The 20,403-nt window shown below is 43.8% G+C and overlaps 1 protein-coding gene across 1 annotated transcript in view; it reads right to left on the bottom strand.

Moving 5' to 3' along the window:
* The window catches only part of ACSF2 (acyl-CoA synthetase family member 2), an 80,007-nt gene that overhangs the window by 50,644 nt on the left and 8,960 nt on the right, over window positions 1–20,403 (bottom strand). Inside the window, exons 2-4 of the mRNA XM_060252468.1 lie at window positions 15,384–15,579; window positions 11,967–12,095; window positions 6,048–6,101 (exon numbers count right to left, since the gene is read on the bottom strand). Of these exons, the coding sequence (XP_060108451.1) occupies window positions 6,048–6,101; window positions 11,967–12,095; window positions 15,384–15,579 (379 nt within the window). The remainder of the gene's footprint in view (window positions 1–6,047; window positions 6,102–11,966; window positions 12,096–15,383; window positions 15,580–20,403) is intronic.

Raw genomic sequence — 20,403 nt, forward strand, 5'->3', positions numbered from 1 at the left:
ATTTTTAAAAGTGCCTTGGTGCAAATCGTTTTCCAAATCCAAACACAGTCACTATTAGACCCTCAGTATGAAATCAAACTTTATTAAGAAGGAAAATGTCTTTAATTCAGTAGCAGAAGAGCATTCTCCCTGAAACACCATTCCTCATTGCAGCCATGTGATGCAGAAGAAGAAAAACCCCGCAATAGAAGTCCTTACAACAGTTACTTCAACAAGAACTATGTTTTATGATCTTGGTATTTGAAACCTACCCCTTTGCTTTTACAAAAAAAAACAATCAAAGCCCCCCATTCTAGCAGGGATTTCATTTGCAGGTAAGTAAATAGGAGCCCAAACAACAGCATATTATTAAACTTCTTATCCTCAAGGGTTAAATTAGGCAGTAACAGTCCAGTTCTATGAAAGCAAGTCTTATTGTTTTCAATGGGACCAGAAACTAACCAAGATTTTTCACTGCTAAAGGTGAATTAAAACTTTTAATAATATTATTATAATATTCAGGGGAGCTGATCTCCGGATGACAGAGATCAGCTCCCCTGAAGAAAATGGCTGCTTTGAAGCGTGGCATTGTACCATGCTGAGGCCCCTCTGTTCCTCAAACCTCACCCTCTCTCAGATTCATCCCCAAAGTCTCCAAGTATTTTCTAATACAAACCTGGCAACCCTAAATCTGGAGAACTGGCTTTGATTCCCCACTCCTCCATAAAAAGCCACCTGGATGACATTGAGTCAGTCACGGTTCTCTCACAGTCTCACCTTCCTCACAGGGTGTTTGTTGTGGGGAGAGGAAGGAAAGGTGATTGTAAAATGCTCCAAGGCTCCTTCAGGTAGTGAAGGGCAGAGTATAAAACCAATGCTACTACTACCACTTCGTGTTCTACATATTAGTATTGTTTACTAACTAATACATTTTAAGGACTATATTATATTTTTACTGTTTGTATGTTTAAAAATATTGTAACCTGCCCCGAGTCTGCTGTATGGGGACAGAGGGAGAAAGTGACTAAAATAAATTATACCAATTTGCCTGGGAAAGAAATTAGGTCAACTAGCTTGCAATTTCCTCTGGATCCCTTTTTTAAAATCTGTGTAACGTTTGCTACTCTTCAATCTTCTGACACAATGCCTGAATTTAGTGTAGGGTATGTATATGAGTTAGTAGATCAACTATTTCACATCTGAGTTCCTTAAGACTCATTGGTTTTTAATTTCCCAATAGGTCTAGAACTTCATATCTGGTTACCTCAATTTGGTTAAGTTCCCCAGATTTCCTTCCTAAAAATAGCGGCTCTGGCATGGGTACATACCACACACTTTCCACAGTGAAGCCAGAAGCAAAGAAGTCATTGAGCTTATCTGCCATCTCCCCATCTTCCTTTAACAATCCCTTTATTCCTTTGTCATCCAAAGGCCCCACTGCTTCTCTGACTAGTTTCCTGTTCTGTATATAGTTATTTAGAAACCTGCTCCTAAAAATATTTTTGCATTCTTCATTATTAATTTACATTTCTTTTGCCAGAGTCTGTGATCCCTTCTGTTCAATCCATCTGGGCATGGCTTCCACTTTTTAAAAGAAGCCTTTTTACTTTTTATAGCTTCCTGGAGTTGCATTGTTAACAATGCAGACATTCCTTTAGGTTTGGCAGTACCTTTTCCTAACCTATAGCAGTACCTTTTCTAACATGTATTCTATGTGATGTGGTTTTAAATAGCTTCCAAGTATCTTCTAGGGATTTGACTGTCTTGTGTTTCCTGTTCAGTTCCCTTTTAACTATTCCCCTCATTTTTGTCAAGTTCTCTCTTTTGAAATCAAACGTTACAGTTTCGGACTTCAGGGTAACTTTCCATTGACCTGAATGTCGAATTTAATAGCACTGCGGTCACTATTCCCAAGTGGTGCAACAATCTCTGCATCTCTCATCAGATCTTGACACCCACTCAGAACCAAGTCCAAGATCACTACTGGTTAGCTCTGTAGTCAGCTGTTCCAGTGCACAGTCATTTATGATGTCTAGGAATGTCATTTCTAGAGCAGGACTTGAGCACTTGTTCACCCAGTCAATGTGAGGGTAGTTGAAGTCTCCCAGTATAATAACATTATCTGCTTTAGTCACCTCCTCTCCATCTCAAGATCAGCTTCATGGGTTTGATCAGGTGGGCGATAGTACACTCCCACTTTTAAGTAACCCTTAGGGCCCAGTATTTCCATCTGTATTGCTTTTGTTGGGGAGTTAATTCCCGTAACGTTTTCTAACTTATTGGATTCTATACCCTCTTTGATGTACAATGCAACACCTCCCGCAACCTGTCCCTCCCTGTCCTGCCTATAGAGCTTATACCCAGCAATGACTGTATCTCATAGATTTTCCTTATTCTACCATGCTTCTGAGATATCTACTATAGCTACATTTTCATTGGGCACCAAGTACTCCATAATAGCTCAAAGACTTCTAGCGTTGGCATAAAGACACCTAGAATGTGTTTTCATCTCCAGTAACCCTCACCTCCCTCGATCCCTTAGTCACCACACACAGCCCTCATTTGCCATCCTGTCCTATCTAGTTTGTTTATTTCATTCTTTCAAGAGGGCTTTTGAGGGTGGTTAAGTAGTGGGTGTAATGTTACACCAACTACTTACCCGTATTTTTCGCTCCATAAGACGCACCTGAGCATAAGACGCACCTAGTTTTTAGAGCTGTTTGTGTGAATTTAGAGGCATTTGTGTGAATTTTTTGCAGTATTCGCTCCTTAAGACGCACACACTTTTCCCTCCACATTTTTTTGGGGAAAAAGTGAGTCTTATGGTGCAAAAAATACGGTATATTTTATGTTGAGTTTTTATTTAGGTCCTATGTTTTAATCACTGATGTTATTTTAACATTTTTAACATATTGATATAACGTTTTCAAATCTTAGTTCCCTGTAAGACCTTCTCTCTTTTTCTGGAGGAGAGTGTATTACAAATTTTTTAAATACATTTTAAAATAAAACTAAATGATGTGTGCACTCTAAAGCTAGGAAACATCATCTAGCTTAGATTGTGCTGTTCTAAATACAATGAAGTCAATGGGTTTAGGAGGGTACAACTGATTAGTATTGCACCGTTACAGTGCATATTAAATGTTTGGTTTAGACAAAATCTTGATGGAAAGAAGTCATGAATCAACTAATAAAAACAAAACATTCTACAGGTCAAACTGGAACCATACAAAGCCTCCTGTTCAACAAAAGGCTTACTTTAGCTAGGCCCATAGGTACAATGGGGCCGGGGGGAGGCAGGCCCATCTTTTCAAAGATGTATGGCCCCTCAATTGGAGGGCCCCCAATGTCTCCCCTTTGCTCACCGCCACCCTGAGCAAGTAGTATCATTGTTGCTGGGTTTTTTCGCTTTTTTCTCTTCCCTTCCCTAATACAGCAAGCAGAGCAAAGTGGGGGGGGGAGTCTCTCTGCTGTGACTGCCCAGGCGAAGGAGGGTTGGCTTGTGGAACTCAAGGCAGCCGAGCACCCAGGCCCGCCAAACCTCATGGCCCCCGCCCTCCCAACAACAAATCCTGCTTTGGGCCCCACCAAACATGAAATGCTGGCTACGGCCCTGACTTTAGGACTGATTCTGACTTCCTTATTATTTCCAAAGTGTTTCCCACAGCATGTGGGAAAGTAAGGAGGCCAGCACACAGCATGGGAACATGAACTGCCACATTTTTATTTGACCTCTAAATTGAATTTGAGGATCTGAGCTCTAAAGCTAAATTAAGACAAACAAGTGCAAAGTGTCTTTTTATTTTTTTCTCAAAATACTTAAGAGTTCTAATCCCTCTTCACTAAGGATAAGAAACTGGATTGGCTACCTTCCCTGTCCAATAATGATCAAAACTGTTGGAGGAAATTAAGGCCTAACTACACAATACATTGTTTATGGGCAGATCGGGACCATGTCCATAAACTTAAACCTTTCTACATACACCATTTTTATGAATGGAAAGAACCCTGGAGAGGCATCATTTGCTCTGTTGGGGAAACTTACATGAAAACCCATCGATACATACGGAGAGCCAGTTTGGTGTAGTGGTTAAGTGTGCGGACTCTTATCTGGGAGAACCGGGTTTGATTCCCCACTCTTCCACTTGCACCTGCTGGAATGGCCTTGGGTCAGCCATAGCCCTGGCAGAGGTTGTCCTTGAACGGGCAGCTGCTGTGAGAGTCCTCTCCAGCCCCACCCACCTCACAGGGTGTTTGCTGTGGGGGAGGAAGGTAAAGGAGATTGTGAGCCGCTCTGAGACTCTTTGGAGTGGAGGGCAGGATATAAATCCAATATCTTCTTCTTTCATTAAAGGGCGAAATGATAGCTCCTGGGAGGCATTTCAGTCTGGGAAAATAGTGGGGATCAGGCCTTGGATTCAGCAGCTCACAGGAGCATAGCTCCTGAACCTTTTTGAGGGTCCCCCCTCCTCCTCCCTACCTTGAATAGAGGGTGCAGCTGCATAACAACCCCTGGATGAGTTCCACCACTTATTTTTCTACAGAATGACCACTGGTGGGGATAATATAAACTCCCTATTTCTGACCACCACATCCCAATCTGAAGTATACCTTTGCGTACTTGAGAATTAAGTTTCATGTTCTAGTGTACGTCTGGTTGACAGGACATGGGGTGGGCCCATACACAATGTATTGTGTAAACATTTGAATTACTGCTTTCCACATTAAATATGGGTTTTAGTTTGGCCTTCTGTCTCTCTTTGGATGCAGCATTAGCTGCTCAATGGGTCAATGGCTGCTGAATCACAACCTGGGGATGCATGGAATGACTGTCAGTGGAATTCAGGGTAGAGAAGGGACTCAGAAACTTGTGTCCACCTTTAATTTTTTTTTTTTACCTCCTTGGTTATAATCAAAGAAAATCCTTTATATTAGCATTATAAATTGTTGTCTTCTGTGTATTATGTTCTCAATCACCCAATGAAATTGGCGGGCAGTAGCTCAGGACTTACTTGTGTTTGTCCAGAGCTTTTTGTTGTTCAGTCGCACGGTCAAGTCCGACTCTTTGCGACCCCATGAACAAAGTCACGCCAGGCCCTCCATGGTGGAAGATCATATTTTGCCAAAAACAGATTTGATAAATTAATGGGAGATAGCTATCAATGGCTATTAAAGCTAAAAAAGAATTTCCAATTCCCCCAATTGCAAGCTTCCCCAAAACATCTGGAGAGGCAACTTGGGAAAGAACAAAGAAAGGGGGGGGGAAATCAACCCAGATCTAAACAATGAAATAGAGGGTCAAGCTGGTGCTTTTGGGGTGGGCCCATCTCTTCTGCCAGACTGCTCACAGCTTATTGTAGCTTTATTTCTGGTGCAGGATTCCCAAATGGGACACTGAGTCTCTGCCTCCACTGAAAATAATGGGGCTGTGCCAAAACATACCACAACCTTGACTGGAACCAAGCATACCACAACATACCACAACCTTGACTGGAACCAAGCATTTGATCTTCCCTTTAATATAGATTTCTGATCTGTTCATACAGTCTCATGAAATGTCTCCTCAGAGACAGATTAATGCTAAACAGAGATTCTGTTGACACATGCTAATTTCGGCCTTTACTATGAGAGACACTTATTTTCCTTTTCTAGACCTTTTGTTTCACCCAGCACTACTGATAAACATATGTCTTTCCTAGTGCACAGTTTTTTACTTATTTGATTGTTAGCCCTTACTCATCTACATCAAGAGATATTACAGACTTTTTCTCTTCAAGAGCCCTCCTTGGGGAGACTTCAGGCTTGTAAAAGCCATTGTCATTCAGCAAATGTGGGCAATTTAAGTATTACAACCTATCGTGCCAGAGGGAGGGAGACAATCATGCCAGAGGGAGGCGCCCCTGTGGGAGCCAGCGCCCTAGACCATCGCCTAGTTCATCGACTCCCACGCGCCAGCCCTACTTCCAACCTAGTTGCTCAACAAACACTCTATATAGCCAAATCATTCGGCATTTTCAGAAATGCTGTAAAGACTGCAAAAATCTGTGACTGCGGTAGGCTTTTCATACCTTCTTCAGCACAAAATCCAGCTCATTGGCTTGATACGCTGGGTTCACAGAAACCTGAAAAAAAATTAAGAAATGTTATAAAGACTGGGATTCCCCAAAGTGACTTTGTCTAAGTTTTTAAGAAAGTGGGCAGGGCCATTGTAAACCAGGGTTTGTTACTGGCTGTCCTCATTTAAACAAAAGGGTTTTTCATTGCTGCAGCAACAACAGCCACAACTACTGGAGGACCACGGGGACTGGGAAGCACCCAGGCCTTCTTTAGTCATTGTGTGGTTCCATTCCCTGTTCAGGCTTTCCTTTTTTAAAATAATTCCTCCTTGTGTTTGTCTCTCTCTCCTTAAGCTTTCCTTTTCTTCTTTTTTTCCCCCTTCTGCAGAGAAGTACTGAATTTGGCTCCATTTTAGATTCAGTCGGACCTCCTGTGTCACCCATTTTGGGGTGGTGCTTACTGCCTTAGGGACCCCTGATGTAAGGCAATGATAGGCAGAGTCGAGAAGTCAGAGATCCTATATTATTGAGTTTGTACAGTGTGCAAATTTGGCCAAAACCACACTTTTTCACCTAAAAATACAGCTAGGTCATTTGGTGCCAAGCAAGTGGTTCGTTACACAGAAAAATGCGGTAAATATTTTTTTTTGGGGGGGGGGAATTAATCACACAAGCAATACATATTTAGAAGTGAGGGGGACACTGCAAGGATTTTGAGTACAATTTTAGTAGAGCTAGAACTTCCCATTTTGGATTTCCTGAAGACTTCCTAACTCTAAAATGTTTCAGCTTGACCAATATTTTGATCATAGTCAATGATCAAAATATTGGTCAAGCTGAAACATTTTAGGCACAATCCTGGTTCTTACAAATGGAAGAAATTAACGGGTGCAGATCAACCCCTGCTTTACCTTTGTTCTGCACCCTCTCTAACCCCTGGAAAGTCTCTCCTGAGAATCCCAGACACGATCATAAACAATGTGCTGCACAGTACAAAGGGCTGCAGAAAGGAGCAATTCTAGGTATCCCTCCCCCATCACATATACAGCCTCATATACAGGCATCAAAGAAAAGCAGGTGCTCCATTGCCTTTATCAGAGAGAGAGAGGGAGGGAGAGGAAGAGCCCTTTAGAGGACAATATATACTATGACCATTTGCTAACTGTTATAATATGTCGCCTATATATACAAGTGTCTCTGGTCATTATCATTAAGGGAAGAGAGGCTAAAATGTTAAAAATCATATTCATAATGGGATTGTGCTTGTACGTCTATGAAACAAACGGTGGGTGAGTACCAAAAATGAAATTGGGTGTTCAAAAATACCACAAAAATAGAAAAAAACACCAGAATGCAATTGTAACTCCACTTTCTTGCATCAATTCATTTAATAACATATTATAAATAAATTTAAAAGTCTATTTCTGTCCTTTGTGCATGATCATCAAAAGCAGGAAAGAAGCTCAAAAGTACTGCAAGTGACAAAAAAAATCAATCTTAAATAGGGATGGACATAAACTGGGGAAAATGTGGTTCATGGTTCATGACTGAACTACAAATCAGACTGAAATGGGAAGTTCATTTGCGAACCAAACCCATTCACGGCCCTGCACACCCCAGTGAAACAGACTGCAGTCCCTTTAAACATGGTTTGTGTCACGTTCTCAGGGTGCAGGCAGGTAGGAGTCCAAAGCCAGTCCAAAGTCAAGTCCGGGAAGTCAAGCAGGAGCCAAGTCACCAATGCAGAATCACAAACCGGAATCAGAAGTCAATGTCCAAAAGCCAAAAGGTCAGGGTGTGAAGGAAATCAAGCAGGTCAGGATCAGGATCAGGAAGGAGCGTGGATGAAAGCCAGAGAATAAACTTGTTGCATGCGAGCAACATCAAACTGTACTTGCTCGTGATGGTGTTGGATCTGGAGCGTGACCGGGTGGATCTCCTGGGTCACTGGACTGGAGCGGACGAGGCGCCCGTCAATGGCTTCAACCAGGGTCAGGGTGTCTTTGTCCTGCACCGGGATCTGATGTTGCTTCACAAAGGCCACATTGATGAAGCAGCGGGCGGCCTCGGAGTCGACCATGGCGTAGACGAACAGCCAACGCCCATTCGTAAAGCCGAGTGTGAACAGTATGAGAAACAGGCCCTGGCCGGTAACGTAGGATTCAGGGGACCTGGCTAGGTGCCCCAAGTCAGGGGGTCCACTCAGACTTGGGGCTGGTCTTTTACTGGTGGCGGTGGCACGGTACTGGGCTGGGTGCGCTTGGCGGGGCAGCCAGAGGAAAAGTGCCCCTCCCCTCCACAGTACAAACAGAGATTCTGTGAGCGGCCGTGCAGCCCCGAATTGCATGGGCTCGGGGTCGTCAGTCTCGGAACTGGTGTGCATCGGGGTTGTCACCGTCGCTAGGCGGCGGGGCAGCTGAGAGGGACAGGCGCTGCTTGGTGGCAGCCTTTCAGGCGGCCATCAATGCGGAGACACAGCGTGATTAGGCCTTGCAGCATGGCCGGTCGGTCTACTCGTGCCAGCTCATCAAGGATTTCATCAGCCAGTGCCTCCATATACTGATCCATGAGGGCAGCCTCATTCCAGGGAAGGCCAGAAGCTTGAACTCAGTGGAGTATTGGGAAACCGAATCTCTACCCTGCTTCAGGGTCCGAATCTTCCGATTGGCGGTGGCTGCTTGCTGGGGGTTAGCAAAAGCTACCGCCATGTGATCCAGAAAGTCAGTCAGCAGGGGTGATGGGGCTAGAAGCAAGGGGATAGCCCATTTAGCTGCCTGCCCCTTGAAGAGGCTGACAATGAAGCATACCTTGGTCTTGTCGTTGGGGAAGTCTCTGGCACGTAATTCAATATACAGTTTGCACTGTGCCAGGAATGCAGGAAACTCCTCCACCTTCCCAGCAAACTTCTCTGGGGGAAGCACCAGGCACTTGGGTGGGGCAGCGACAGTGGCTTGCTGATGTTGCAGGTGAGCCACCATTTGAGTGAGGTGCTCTACCTGAGTGAGCAAGGCTGCTAGCTGCCCAGAGCTTCTGCTTGCCTCCTCATCCATCTTGTGGATTGAGTGTGTGTGGAAGCAATCTGTCACGTTCTCAGGGTGCAGGCAGGCAGGAGACCAAAGCCAGTCCAAGGTCAAAGTCCAGGAAGTCAAGCAGGAGCCAAGTCACCAATGTAGAATCACAAACCGGAATCAGAAGTCAATGTCCAAAAGCCAATAGGTCAGGGTGCCAAGGAAATCAAGCAGGTCAGGATCAGGAAGGAGAGTGGATAAAAGCCAGAGAATAGACTTGTTGCTTCCACAAGGTTACCAGGTCCTGGGTGGGAGCTATATGGAAGTCTCAATCAGCCTGCTCCCTGAGTGGCAGTGACTCTGCTAGAACTCAGGGCTGAGAGATCTGAAGCATCGGCATGCCTCATGTCTTCGCTCTGAAAGTTCTTTCCAGAGCCTGCTTCGAACTCTTGAGATGGGAGGAGGAGAGCTTGGAAGAGATTGATCGTCAACAGCTGACACTGGTGCCTGGAGAGTGATTGATGGGCCAGCTGCTGTTTGTTCAGCTGAGGAACTGGCTGGCAACTCTCCCAGCTCCTGTTAACCCTTCCAACTCCTCCTCGTCAGGGCTCATGACAGTTTCCAGAAAACAGCTGTGCAATGGGGAGTAGCCTGCTTCCTGCTGCTCAGCTGTTTTGGGCTGTTTTCTGCAGTCCACTTAAACTTTAAAGGAACATTAAACTTTAAAAGAACTGTAGAAGACAGCCCAAAAAACACAGCTGAATGGCAGGGAGGTGCTTCCATCTGGTCAGCTGTTTTGGGCTGTGTTGTGACTGCAGCCTTAAACAGTTGAGAGGCGGGTCATACCTTCCCACCACTCCGCTGTATTTGCAGCTTTCACAAGGAACAGAAATACCATTTGAAGGGACTCAGAGTCCCTTGAAACCCCTGCTTTCTTCTCTATCCATAAACCACCACAAACTGCTTTAAAACTTAATGGAAATTTGTGATGGTAGACTTGTCACAAACTTCTGTTCATGAACCACAAACGGGACAAAATTTGTGAATTTTGCTTCATTATTCAGTCTGTGCCAATCCCTAGTCTTAGATGGATAGCTTCAGAGGGTAATGTCAAATGATTTGCTATAAAGGGTTAAAGTTTCCCAGGCTGTCCTGAAAGGCTGAATTTTCTGTCTCAGGGACCCTTATCTCTTTTCTCTCCTCCCTGTGACTTCCCTCTCCCCTTTCCCTCTCTGATTCCCATGGCAATACACCTATTGTTTAGTCTTGTACAGGGGCAGTAACAACTATGTATCTAAAGCTGCAACCTTGGGTGGAAAGTTCTACTCAAAGAATGCCTGAGAAAATAAGTTGATGTATCTCATATATGCTGGGAAAGGCGGGGGTATCGTTTTGTAGTTTGCTCTATATTACTGAGGGATTTCCTGGGTCACCCCAGATCTGACTCAGACAGGATGTCTGTACCCATTAACCTGAATCTTAAAATAAAAGGAACTTTATAAAGAATAAAAGACCTTTTATTTGAGGGATTGACAGGTAGTAATGCTGGTCTGTAGTAGAACAGTTAGGGCGTTTTCGCACTTACCTTACGCCGGAGCGACGTCCCTCTTCACCGCGCAGCGTCTGCGCGGATTTCGCACTAATTGCTCCGCAGAACCTGGAAGAGCCGCAAAGTCCCGCGGCTTTTGCGTCGCAAATGTAAACCGCCAAAAACCAGTTTACATTTGCGACGCAAAAGCCGCGGGACTTTGCGGCTCTTCCGGGTTCTGCGGAGCAATTCGTGCGAAATCCGCGCAGACGCTGCACGGTGAAGAGGGACGTCGCTCCGGCATAAGGTCAGTGCGAAAACACCCTTAGATTCTAGTGCTATCTAACAAAGGGAGCTTTCACTCTCAAAAGCTTATACCTCAAAAATCTCATTGGCCTCTAAGGTGCTGCCTAACTGTCTTAAACGGAGACTCCCTTTTGTTTGCCCATGCACACTGGTAGGAAACGGCAACTTTTTGTGTTTCTTTTCATGAGGATAAGAAAAGCTAGATCACTCCTCTCTATTCAAAGAATGCAATTACTTTTTACAAAAAATGCTAACGCTTTAATAGCGTATTACTCAAAAGGAAGACCATCTTTTTTTTACTTTTTTGGCTTTACAAAAAGGTCGTGTGTGTCATCTTCAACTCACATGCAGATTTACCAGTAAATAAAGTTGCCCCCACTGTATTACTTGCAGGCTCTGCTGGGGGTGGGGTGCTAAACAAGTGGATGTGCCTTTCATTAGCTGGGCCCTGCAGGTTGGAAGCACTGCGGTATGCACTTTCTCTGTGTGTGCTTTTTGTGGCTGAACCACTGGAAAACGTGAAGGGAGGCCAGCCTCTACATCAGTTGGGAAGGGGCCGGAAGCAGCCTGTGCAACCCAGCTGATCGGGATGGATGAGAAGGAAGTTAGGAAGGAGATGGAGGAAGTGAAGAAAACTCACCTGTGCTGCACAAAGCAAAGATGAAGGAAGAGTCTGTAGGGTCTACAGACAAAGACGGAGGAGGGAAACTAAACAACTTCACTTCATACTTACCCAAATGACCCCTGGGTAGTACCAAGAACATCAGCAGCCCCAACAAGCCCTGAGCACATGGAGAGTTTTACATGGCACCAAACTGAGGAAGCATGCTCAGATCATGAGCAGGTAGGGGAACTGCAACAGGTGAAAAGAACCCCTTTTTCTAGGACTACACCATGAGAGGAGGAAGAGGAGGAGGTGGCAGTGGGGTTCAAGGGATGGGAGTAGATCGGGAAGATATAGGGTAGGTGGAAGGGGGCAGCATAACTTTGCTGGCTGGCCAGCCTCTTTTGGGGCTGGTCATTCTTTACATATCCAGGCTCTCTTCCCCATCTGTAGGGAGCCTTTGAATTAAAAAAAGACAAACTTACCAGGATGATTCCTGCCTGGGCTGTAGCAAATTGCATTAGGGTCCATTCATACTTGTTGGGACCCCACATTCCTAGTCGGTCACCTTTTTTCAAGCCAAGGGCCAGAAGCCCCGTTGCTGCCTGCTCTACCTGTAGTATGCAAAAGAAATGCAGTCTAAGCAACTTGAGCTAGATGGTTATAGGAAAACAGCATAAGAAAAATCAATGTCCTCGTCTACGCATTGATTATCTTGATGATACTGAAGGATTAGATATTGCCGTTTCTGAATTGGCTTGAACTCCCGCAGCTTTCATTTTGAGATGAAATTCTGTTTGAGGCTGCATCCAGTTTTTAGTCCTGGTGCTTTAATGTACGTCTTTTGAAAACGTTTGCGATTCCTTCTGCCTTTACAGCATCTAGCCATGTGTCTTCAGGATAGAATGGACCAACAAGAAATAAATAACCACAGGCCGTTGGTCAGAGCCCTTCTAACATTTCCAAGGATATTCCTGCCTTCCAGCCTCTTAGTGCCAAGTCTCTGTAAACTTTGGTCAAGTCTGTACTGTACTTTGGCTCTAGCAAAGAGCCTTCTGGGTAAAGCCTCTCTGGTATGCCAATGCTGCTAGCTAAACCTCTCCCCTACCCCCCTCCTTCTCCTTTGTTATGTAGCCTTGCTTTGAAATGGGAATATGGGAAGCTATAATCTGTGCCTTCTCAGGCCAAGCGTCAGGGGGAGGTTGGAGCCAGAGAACGCTCAAGGCCAAAGCCGGTCTGAGAAAGAAATTGTAACATCAATGTGTGAATGTGCCCTGCATAGTGCCCCTCCCTTAAGAATCCCTTTGAAGTGTACCTTATATGATGGCATTGTACTGTATGATCTCTAGTCTTTCAATTTGAACCTAGCCAAGCTCATCCTTATCAATAAACTAGCAACTTTGTTTCAACAACGACTCGTTATTGAATTTGGAGACTTGACACTTAGCTCACCACCAATGACGTTACACATACAACAGAACTGAATCCAAAGCTGCACAGGTAGACAGTGCAGTTATTTTTTGTATAGGCATGATTTTGATGACTTAAATATCAGTCTGCCTGCACCATTGTACAAAAGTTGTCTTCATCAGCAGCCTTATGTAGAGCACACTGCAACAGTTACCAGGGTATGAAAGACAGCGGAAAGCTAGAGAATCAGTCATTTACCGTTTTCGCACACAGCTTACCTCGCAGTCACAATCCTGTTCCCTCCGCAGCGTCTGTCGGATTTCCCACCATCTGCGCCGGAGTTACAGGAAGTGCCGCAGCTTCTGCGTAGCAAACGTAAACTGGGTTTTAGCGGTTTACATTTGCTACGCAAAAGCCGTGGCACTTCCTGTAACTCCGGCGCAGATGGACGCTGCGGAGGGAACAGGATTGTGACTGCGAGGTAAGTTGTGTGCGAAAACGGTAAGTATCAATCCGGGCCACAGCCAACACCTGAGAACTAGGCTAGATTGAGCAGCACATCCATGCTACGTGAATCTGATCTATCAAGGAGAGTGTGACCTCATCTAAGATAGACTTCCTGCTTCTAACCAGTCCAAGGAGTACCCCATGATCATTACCTCATTTATGTCTGGATTGAGCTTGTTTATTTCCCTTTACCCAGTCTGTTACAGAATTCAGACACAGATTTACAGTCAGGGCTACCGCAACAAAAAAAAAAGACGGAAAGGAGAAATAAAGCTGGATGTTATTTGAATATTGATTCCACTAAATTTATTGCTTTTTGTGTATTATTGGGTTTTTTACATATATTTTGCCTCATACCATCTAATTTAATTTAATATTTGGATTTTTATCCTGCCAAAGCAGGCTCAGGATAGATAACAGCATGAAATACATACATTAGCATCATTGATCACAAAATGGAATCAATAAAACAATTTACGATTCACAATCTAACAGCAATAAAACCAGATGACAGTGTATCTTAATCTGCTCCAACCTACTAATAGTGATTAATTTACAGGCGTTTAATAGAATAAACAGTATAGAAACAGTCTGGGCCAACATATAGCAGGATCAGAGTAAAGCAGATGTCTGCATCCTCAACAAGCAGAATCAAGCAGATGTCCGCATCCTCAATAAGCAGAATCAAGCAGATGTCCGCATCCTCAACAAGCAGACTCAAGCAGATGCCTGCATCCTCAACAAGCAGAATCAAGCAGATGCCTGCATCCTCAACAAGCAGAATCAAGCAGATGCCTGCATCCTCAACAAGCAGAATCAAGCAGATGCCTGCATCCTCAACAAGCAGAATCAAGCAGATGCCTGCATCCTCAACAAGCAGAATCAAGCAGATGTCCGCATCCTCAACAAGCAGAATCAAGCAGATGTCCGCATCCTCAACAAAAATGTAACTGAAAAGTCTGACAGAAGAGCTCCATCTTACAGACCCTGTGGAACTGCAAGAGATCCCACAGGACCCTGATTTCTGGGGGGGGGGGGGGAGCTCATTCCACCAGGTAGGTGCCAGAGCCAAAAAGGCCCATATGGAAAGCCAGCACAGTCTGCAGAGAACCAGCTGGATATGAACACGTACAGGCGTCATCAACAGCGAGCGCGCTGCCGCATTCTACACCAGCCAGATCAGGTGCAAGGGTAGGGCAAATTACAATAGTTTAATCTGTAAGTGACCATCACATGGATCACTATAGCCTCATGGGAAGAGAGGCAGGGAACCAGCTGCCAGATCTGCCAAAGGTGGAAGACGGCAGACTTGGCAGCTGTTGTGACCTGGGCCTCACTAGTTAAGGCAGCATCCAGCATCACACTTAGATTCTGGACCTTGGACACAGGTGTCAGAAACACCCCATCCAAAGTCAGGAGCTGGATTTCCCCACCTACATCCCCACGATTCAGGTACAGGACCTCCATCTTCAATGGGTTCAATTTCAGCCGACTCCACCTCAACCAACTAGCCACGGTCCCCCAATGTCCAAAATGTCTGGAGCCAAGTTCAGCCGGGCATCCATTAACAGATACAGCTGGGTGTCATCTACATATTGATGGCACCATGAGAAAGGCAGAGTACAAATGGAGTAAATAAAGGAGACTGAACAGCATTCCAAAACCCAGCTGTAAACCTGAATGAAATGAATACCAACACTCAGCTTCATTAAAGAGCGTCTGGGACTGTCCAACCAACATTCATTTGATTCCCAAAGGGCATCTTTGATACCAGCCCATACGTTATTAAGGTCAGCTGGATACAGAGGCAGCTTGCAGAGGAAAGACGGCTTTAAAGTTAGTGGATAACCATCCTTCTTGACCCCAGTAACTTTCAAAACTCATCTTTTAAACATTTTATGGATAGGCTATGATTTGACAGTATGATAAATTGTCAGTAGAGGAAAGTTATGTTTGGATTGAGTAAGAAGAGATTACTGGCTTACATCTTGTCTAAACTGGGCAAAAGTCTTCCGAACTCCTTCTTTAGAATACACTACAGCTTCACGCTCAGGATACTTGTGGGTCGTCTCCTCCAGGCACTGATCCACGGTTTTAGTAATAAGTGGAATATCTGTCACCCCACGAGCAACACTCTTCTTTGTTTTTTGGGCAGCGGTAGGTGCGTTAACTTGCAGAGCACTGTAAAAAAGCAGGTGAGAATCAGTAAATGTGGGAGGCAACTCTACTCATAACTGGAAGAAGAATAAGAAGGATGTTCTTTGTTACAACCCCAAAATGATTGATGTTACCAATCCAAATAGTCACAAAAAGGACAACACCCTACTTTATCATGGTCATAGCACACAATAATACACCTTTTAACAATTTAGTGTAATATTTGCTGCTGTAAACATACTTGTTGTAAAAGAGAGAATGGAGCAACTGTGCATTTTGTTTGGTGTTTGAATAATACCTGCCCCTTGAACTCCATTCAAAAAAAATTACATCTCATTCTCAGAATGCCAACAGTGCAACCCGGCACTAGCACCATTTAAATCTATGTGCCCACTCAGCACTTTTGTGCATTTAATTCTGAATGCTTTTATAACGTACCTCCCCATCCACCTCCCTTCCTCAGAGGCAAGATTTTCCCTCCATTTTTCTTTTGCTTTACTAACTGAGCCACCCTAGCAATGTATTTTCTTCTTTGCTGAAGAACTCTGCCTGTTCCACCTTGCCACAGTATGAAATTTTGGCTGTTGGCTCAGCTGAGGAACCTGAGGGAAGGATTTCGGAGCTCCTTTTAACTTCAATGGCACTTAAGACGTTTTTATATTCCAAATTAACAAAATATTTTATTCAACGTAAGAGGGTCAGGTGAAATCAGAGGTTGATATTTTTGAGGTAAAACCAGTATATGCACAAACTTCCATTCTTACGTTTCAGGATAAACAGAGTTTCTTAAACTATTTATAGTTACTTAAATCTTTTTGTTGAGAGGCTTTTGTTCCAGGGTTTTCCAGTTGCTCCAGCACACTTTCTTTGGGTTTCCAGAAGGCTAGTACACTCTTTCCAGTACCCAAACCCCTTCTCTTGAAACACCAGTACTTGTCTTGAGTTTTAAACTGACTCTTAAGTTCTCTAAAGGTAGTTTCTAACCACAACAGTCCAGAGATCTCTCCACTCTTCTCTATTTGACTGGGCAAGGAAATTCTCTCACTAAAAGAGAGCAAGTTTGGTGTAGTGGTTAAGTGTGCGGACTCTTATCTGGGAGAACTGGGTTTGATTCCCCACTCCTCCACTTGCACCTGCTAGCATGGCCTTGGGTCAGCCATAGCTCTGGCAGAGGTTGTCCTTGAAAGGGCAGCTGCTGTGAGAGCCCTCTCCAGCCCCACCCACCTCACAGGGTGTTTGTTGTGGGGGAGGAAGGTAAAGGAGATTGTGAGCTGCTCTGAGACTCTTCGGAGTGGAGGGCAGGATATAAATCCAATATCTTCTTCTTCATCATCCCCTTTCTTTGGCCTGAATGGGAGTCTTCACCTACTTCCAAAACTTTCTTGCCAACTTTCCCCCAATTTTCAATCAGTGTTAAATTGCTCTCAGCTAAAGCTGAAATCAGACTCAACTCAGACAAGGCAGAAATCTGACAGAATCCTCAGCATGCAGGTCTCAAGTCTTTCTCTGCTCAGTTGATACTAACCGATCAAATTGCTTGGAGCAGCCCGTCACTCAAGAATTAACACTTCACAGTTCTTCAGTTGCTTGTACAGTACTTCAAAGCTTTTAAAAAGTGTAGCCCATCACACGTCCCTTTGAATTTATTGCTTCAGGAGAAGTTCTTGCAAGCCGCTCATGTGCCATGAGTGAAGCATGTGGATGTATGTTACCTTTACTTTAATACCAAAAGTTAAACTTCTTATTATACAAACATATATACACATAACAACCTGCACTGTATTAACAACCTATTTTTAACCACCTCCACCCTTAGCTGGCTTTGGAGAGTGCATCTCTAATGACATTCTCCTTCCCTTTTATATGCACTATGTCAAAGTTGTAATCCTGTAACTGAAGATTGCATCTTATCAGTTCACTGTTTGTACTCTTCACCTGGTTAAACCAATAAAACAGCCAATGACCAGTGCACAAAGTGAATTTCCTTCCACATAGGAAAGACTTTAATTTACCTACGGCCCACACTATTGTCAAACATTACTTCCCAGTCACGGAAAGTGTTGCTCTCTTTCCACCAATCTTCTACTAAGGTAAAGGATGGGATGTTGTTCCCCATTCTCCCCACTCTGACTTAATATGGCCCCTATATCAATATTAGATGTACTGGTGAAGATGGTAAAGGGTTTCATGAAACAATATATACAAAAGTAGGAGTGGTGGTTTACAAGTCAAAAACAATCGAACCCCAGCCACTAGGCAATATGAAATTATGAAATTATGCAATCATGCAGTTCTCTGTTCAGCCCAAAGTCTTGTCATACGAAGACCCGAGGTTTTTATTAGCTCTGCTTCAATTCTGTAGAATCGTCTACAGTGATATGGGCTTATGTTAAGTACCACCGGACGTCACTTGAGGTTTTATAATTGTTTCACAATGTATGTAAATTATGTCTGGTATTTAATTCACAGTCATTTACTAAGGGATCCACTTTATGTTCAATTTCAAAAATATTATTATTATAATGAGAGTCAAGCTTCCATCATATGAAAGATGGTATGAAAGATGGAAAGATCGTATGAAAGACGTATGAAAGATGGAAGCTTGACTTGAACAGAGAACTGCGTGATTGCATAATTTTCATAATTTCATATTGCCTAGTGCTGGGTGTTTGATTGTTTTTGAAAGGGTTTCATGAAGTCAGGAGCCCTTAACACTCATGAAGTCAGGGGCCCTTGGCTCTATGGTTAGTACTTTTTTTAGGTGATCCAATGTAGTTTGGCTTTCTTGTGCCCAAGTCACCTTATCCAGAACAGTTTTCTTTGTGTGTTTACATTAGGGTTGCCAGTCCAAATCAGGAAATATCTGGGGACTTTGGGGGTAGAACCAGCACCAAGGTTGTGACAAGTGTAATTGAACTCTGAAGGGAGTTCTGGTCATCACATTTAAAGGGACCATACTCCTTTTAAATGCCTTCCCTTCATTGGAAATAATGCAGGATGGGGGTACCTTCTTTGGGGGCTCATAGAATTGAACCCCCTGGTCTAATCTTTTTGAAACATGGGGGAGGAGGATTGAGGAGAGGCACCAGATGCAGAAACCACCCCCCAAGCCCCAGATACTCACATATTGATTCTCCATTATACCCTACGGTGAACAGTTACAGTTTGTTTGTTTGTTTCAATTTATATCCCACCCTCCCCACCAAAGCAGGCTCAGGGTGGCTTACATATTCATGTATAGACATGAAATATAAAAATACAATTAAGACACAGGATAAAATGCAGTGCCCAGTGGACATTCAAACCCCACCCCCACTTTCTGATAACCCTGAAGTGGGAAGAGGGCCTCCAAACCAGGGACCTCCAGCCCCCAACTGGGGATTGGCAACCCTACTCTCTGTAAAGGAGGCAAGCTGCAAAGCGAAAGGCTTGGTACAACATTGTTTCTTTTGGCCTTATGCACCTGCTACCCCTAGATGTTGCATCCTTTAGCTGCTTCTATGAAAGCTTGTGTTAAGATCATGAGCAGGAAAAAAAAAAATCAAAGAGCCAGTTTGGTGTGGAGAGCCAGTTTGGTGTAGTGGTTAAGTGTGCAGACTCTTATCTGGGAGAACCGGGTTTGATTCCCCACTCCTCCACTTGCAGCTGCTGGAATGGCCTTGGGTCAGCCATAGCTCTCTTATCTGGGAGAACCAGGTTTGATTCCCCACTCCTCCACTTGCACCTGTTGGAATGGCCTTGGGTCAGCCATAGCTCTGGTAGAGGTTGTCCTTGAAAGGGCAGCTGCTGTGAGAGCCCTCTCCAGCCCCACCCACCTCACAGGGTGTCTGTTGTGGGGGAGGAAGGGAAAGGAGATTGTGAGCCGCTCTGAGACTCTTCAGAGTAGAGGGCGGGATATAAATCCAATATCATCTTCTTCTTCTTCTAAAACACAAAGCATCTTAGAGCCCAGCAATTTTTATGGTAAAATTGAAGATAAGAGACACAGAGTTGATCTATGATCTTATGAAGCTCTGTGTGTGTGTGTGTGTGTGTGTGTGTGTGTGTTTTAAAGAAGATCCATGATGATAAAGAACACTTTTTCTAGAAAAATGAGGGGTGAGCTTTTGCCTTGTTGTTCTGCTGTAATCAAGGATGTGTGTGACTCCCACTATATAATTAGTTTTCTCCAGATATAATACATGAAGGATCCAATCCTAAACACACTCACTAGTAAGTAAAACCCACTGAGCTACAACATGTTTAGGATTGCACCGCAAATCTCTCCGATCCCTCACTGGATTGTCTGACTTTTTTCTATTTGCTTTTTTTTGGTATTCTCTTTTTAATTAAACTTTTAAAAACGATATACAACAAATGCAGTCAAATATTCACAAAATACTTAACCCTTTAAATCCTCCCTCCCTCCCAGACAAAAACCTATCTATACCATTATCTTAGGATCAGGTTCAGACAGGCGAAGTTAAAGAGGTAGATACAAGACAATATGGGCAAAATAAAAAGCTGCAACATCCAACCTAATAATGAACTCTGAAGAACTTGAAATGTTGCATGCTGTGTTGTGTTCTTTTGACTGATATTAGTAATGCTTAAAAAAGTGTTGGCTTGCACGGTTTTTGCTGTTGTTGAATACTTTTTAAAATACAATATTTTAAATTTCTTTCAGGCATACAGTGAGATCTGAATTCTTTTCCACGCACACTTTTTGTTTATATTCAGTACCTTATATATCTGAATGGGTGTCTGAGGTCCTTTATTGTAACACAATATCTGGGGGTAAAGCTGCAGTCCAAAGAGCTCATGAAAATGATCCGAGTTTCAAGCAAAGCCAGAGTTCCTAATCTAGCC

Source organism: Heteronotia binoei, chromosome 13, assembly GCF_032191835.1.
Source record: "Heteronotia binoei isolate CCM8104 ecotype False Entrance Well chromosome 13, APGP_CSIRO_Hbin_v1, whole genome shotgun sequence".
In the NCBI taxonomy this organism is placed as follows: domain Eukaryota; kingdom Metazoa; phylum Chordata; class Lepidosauria; order Squamata; family Gekkonidae; genus Heteronotia; species Heteronotia binoei.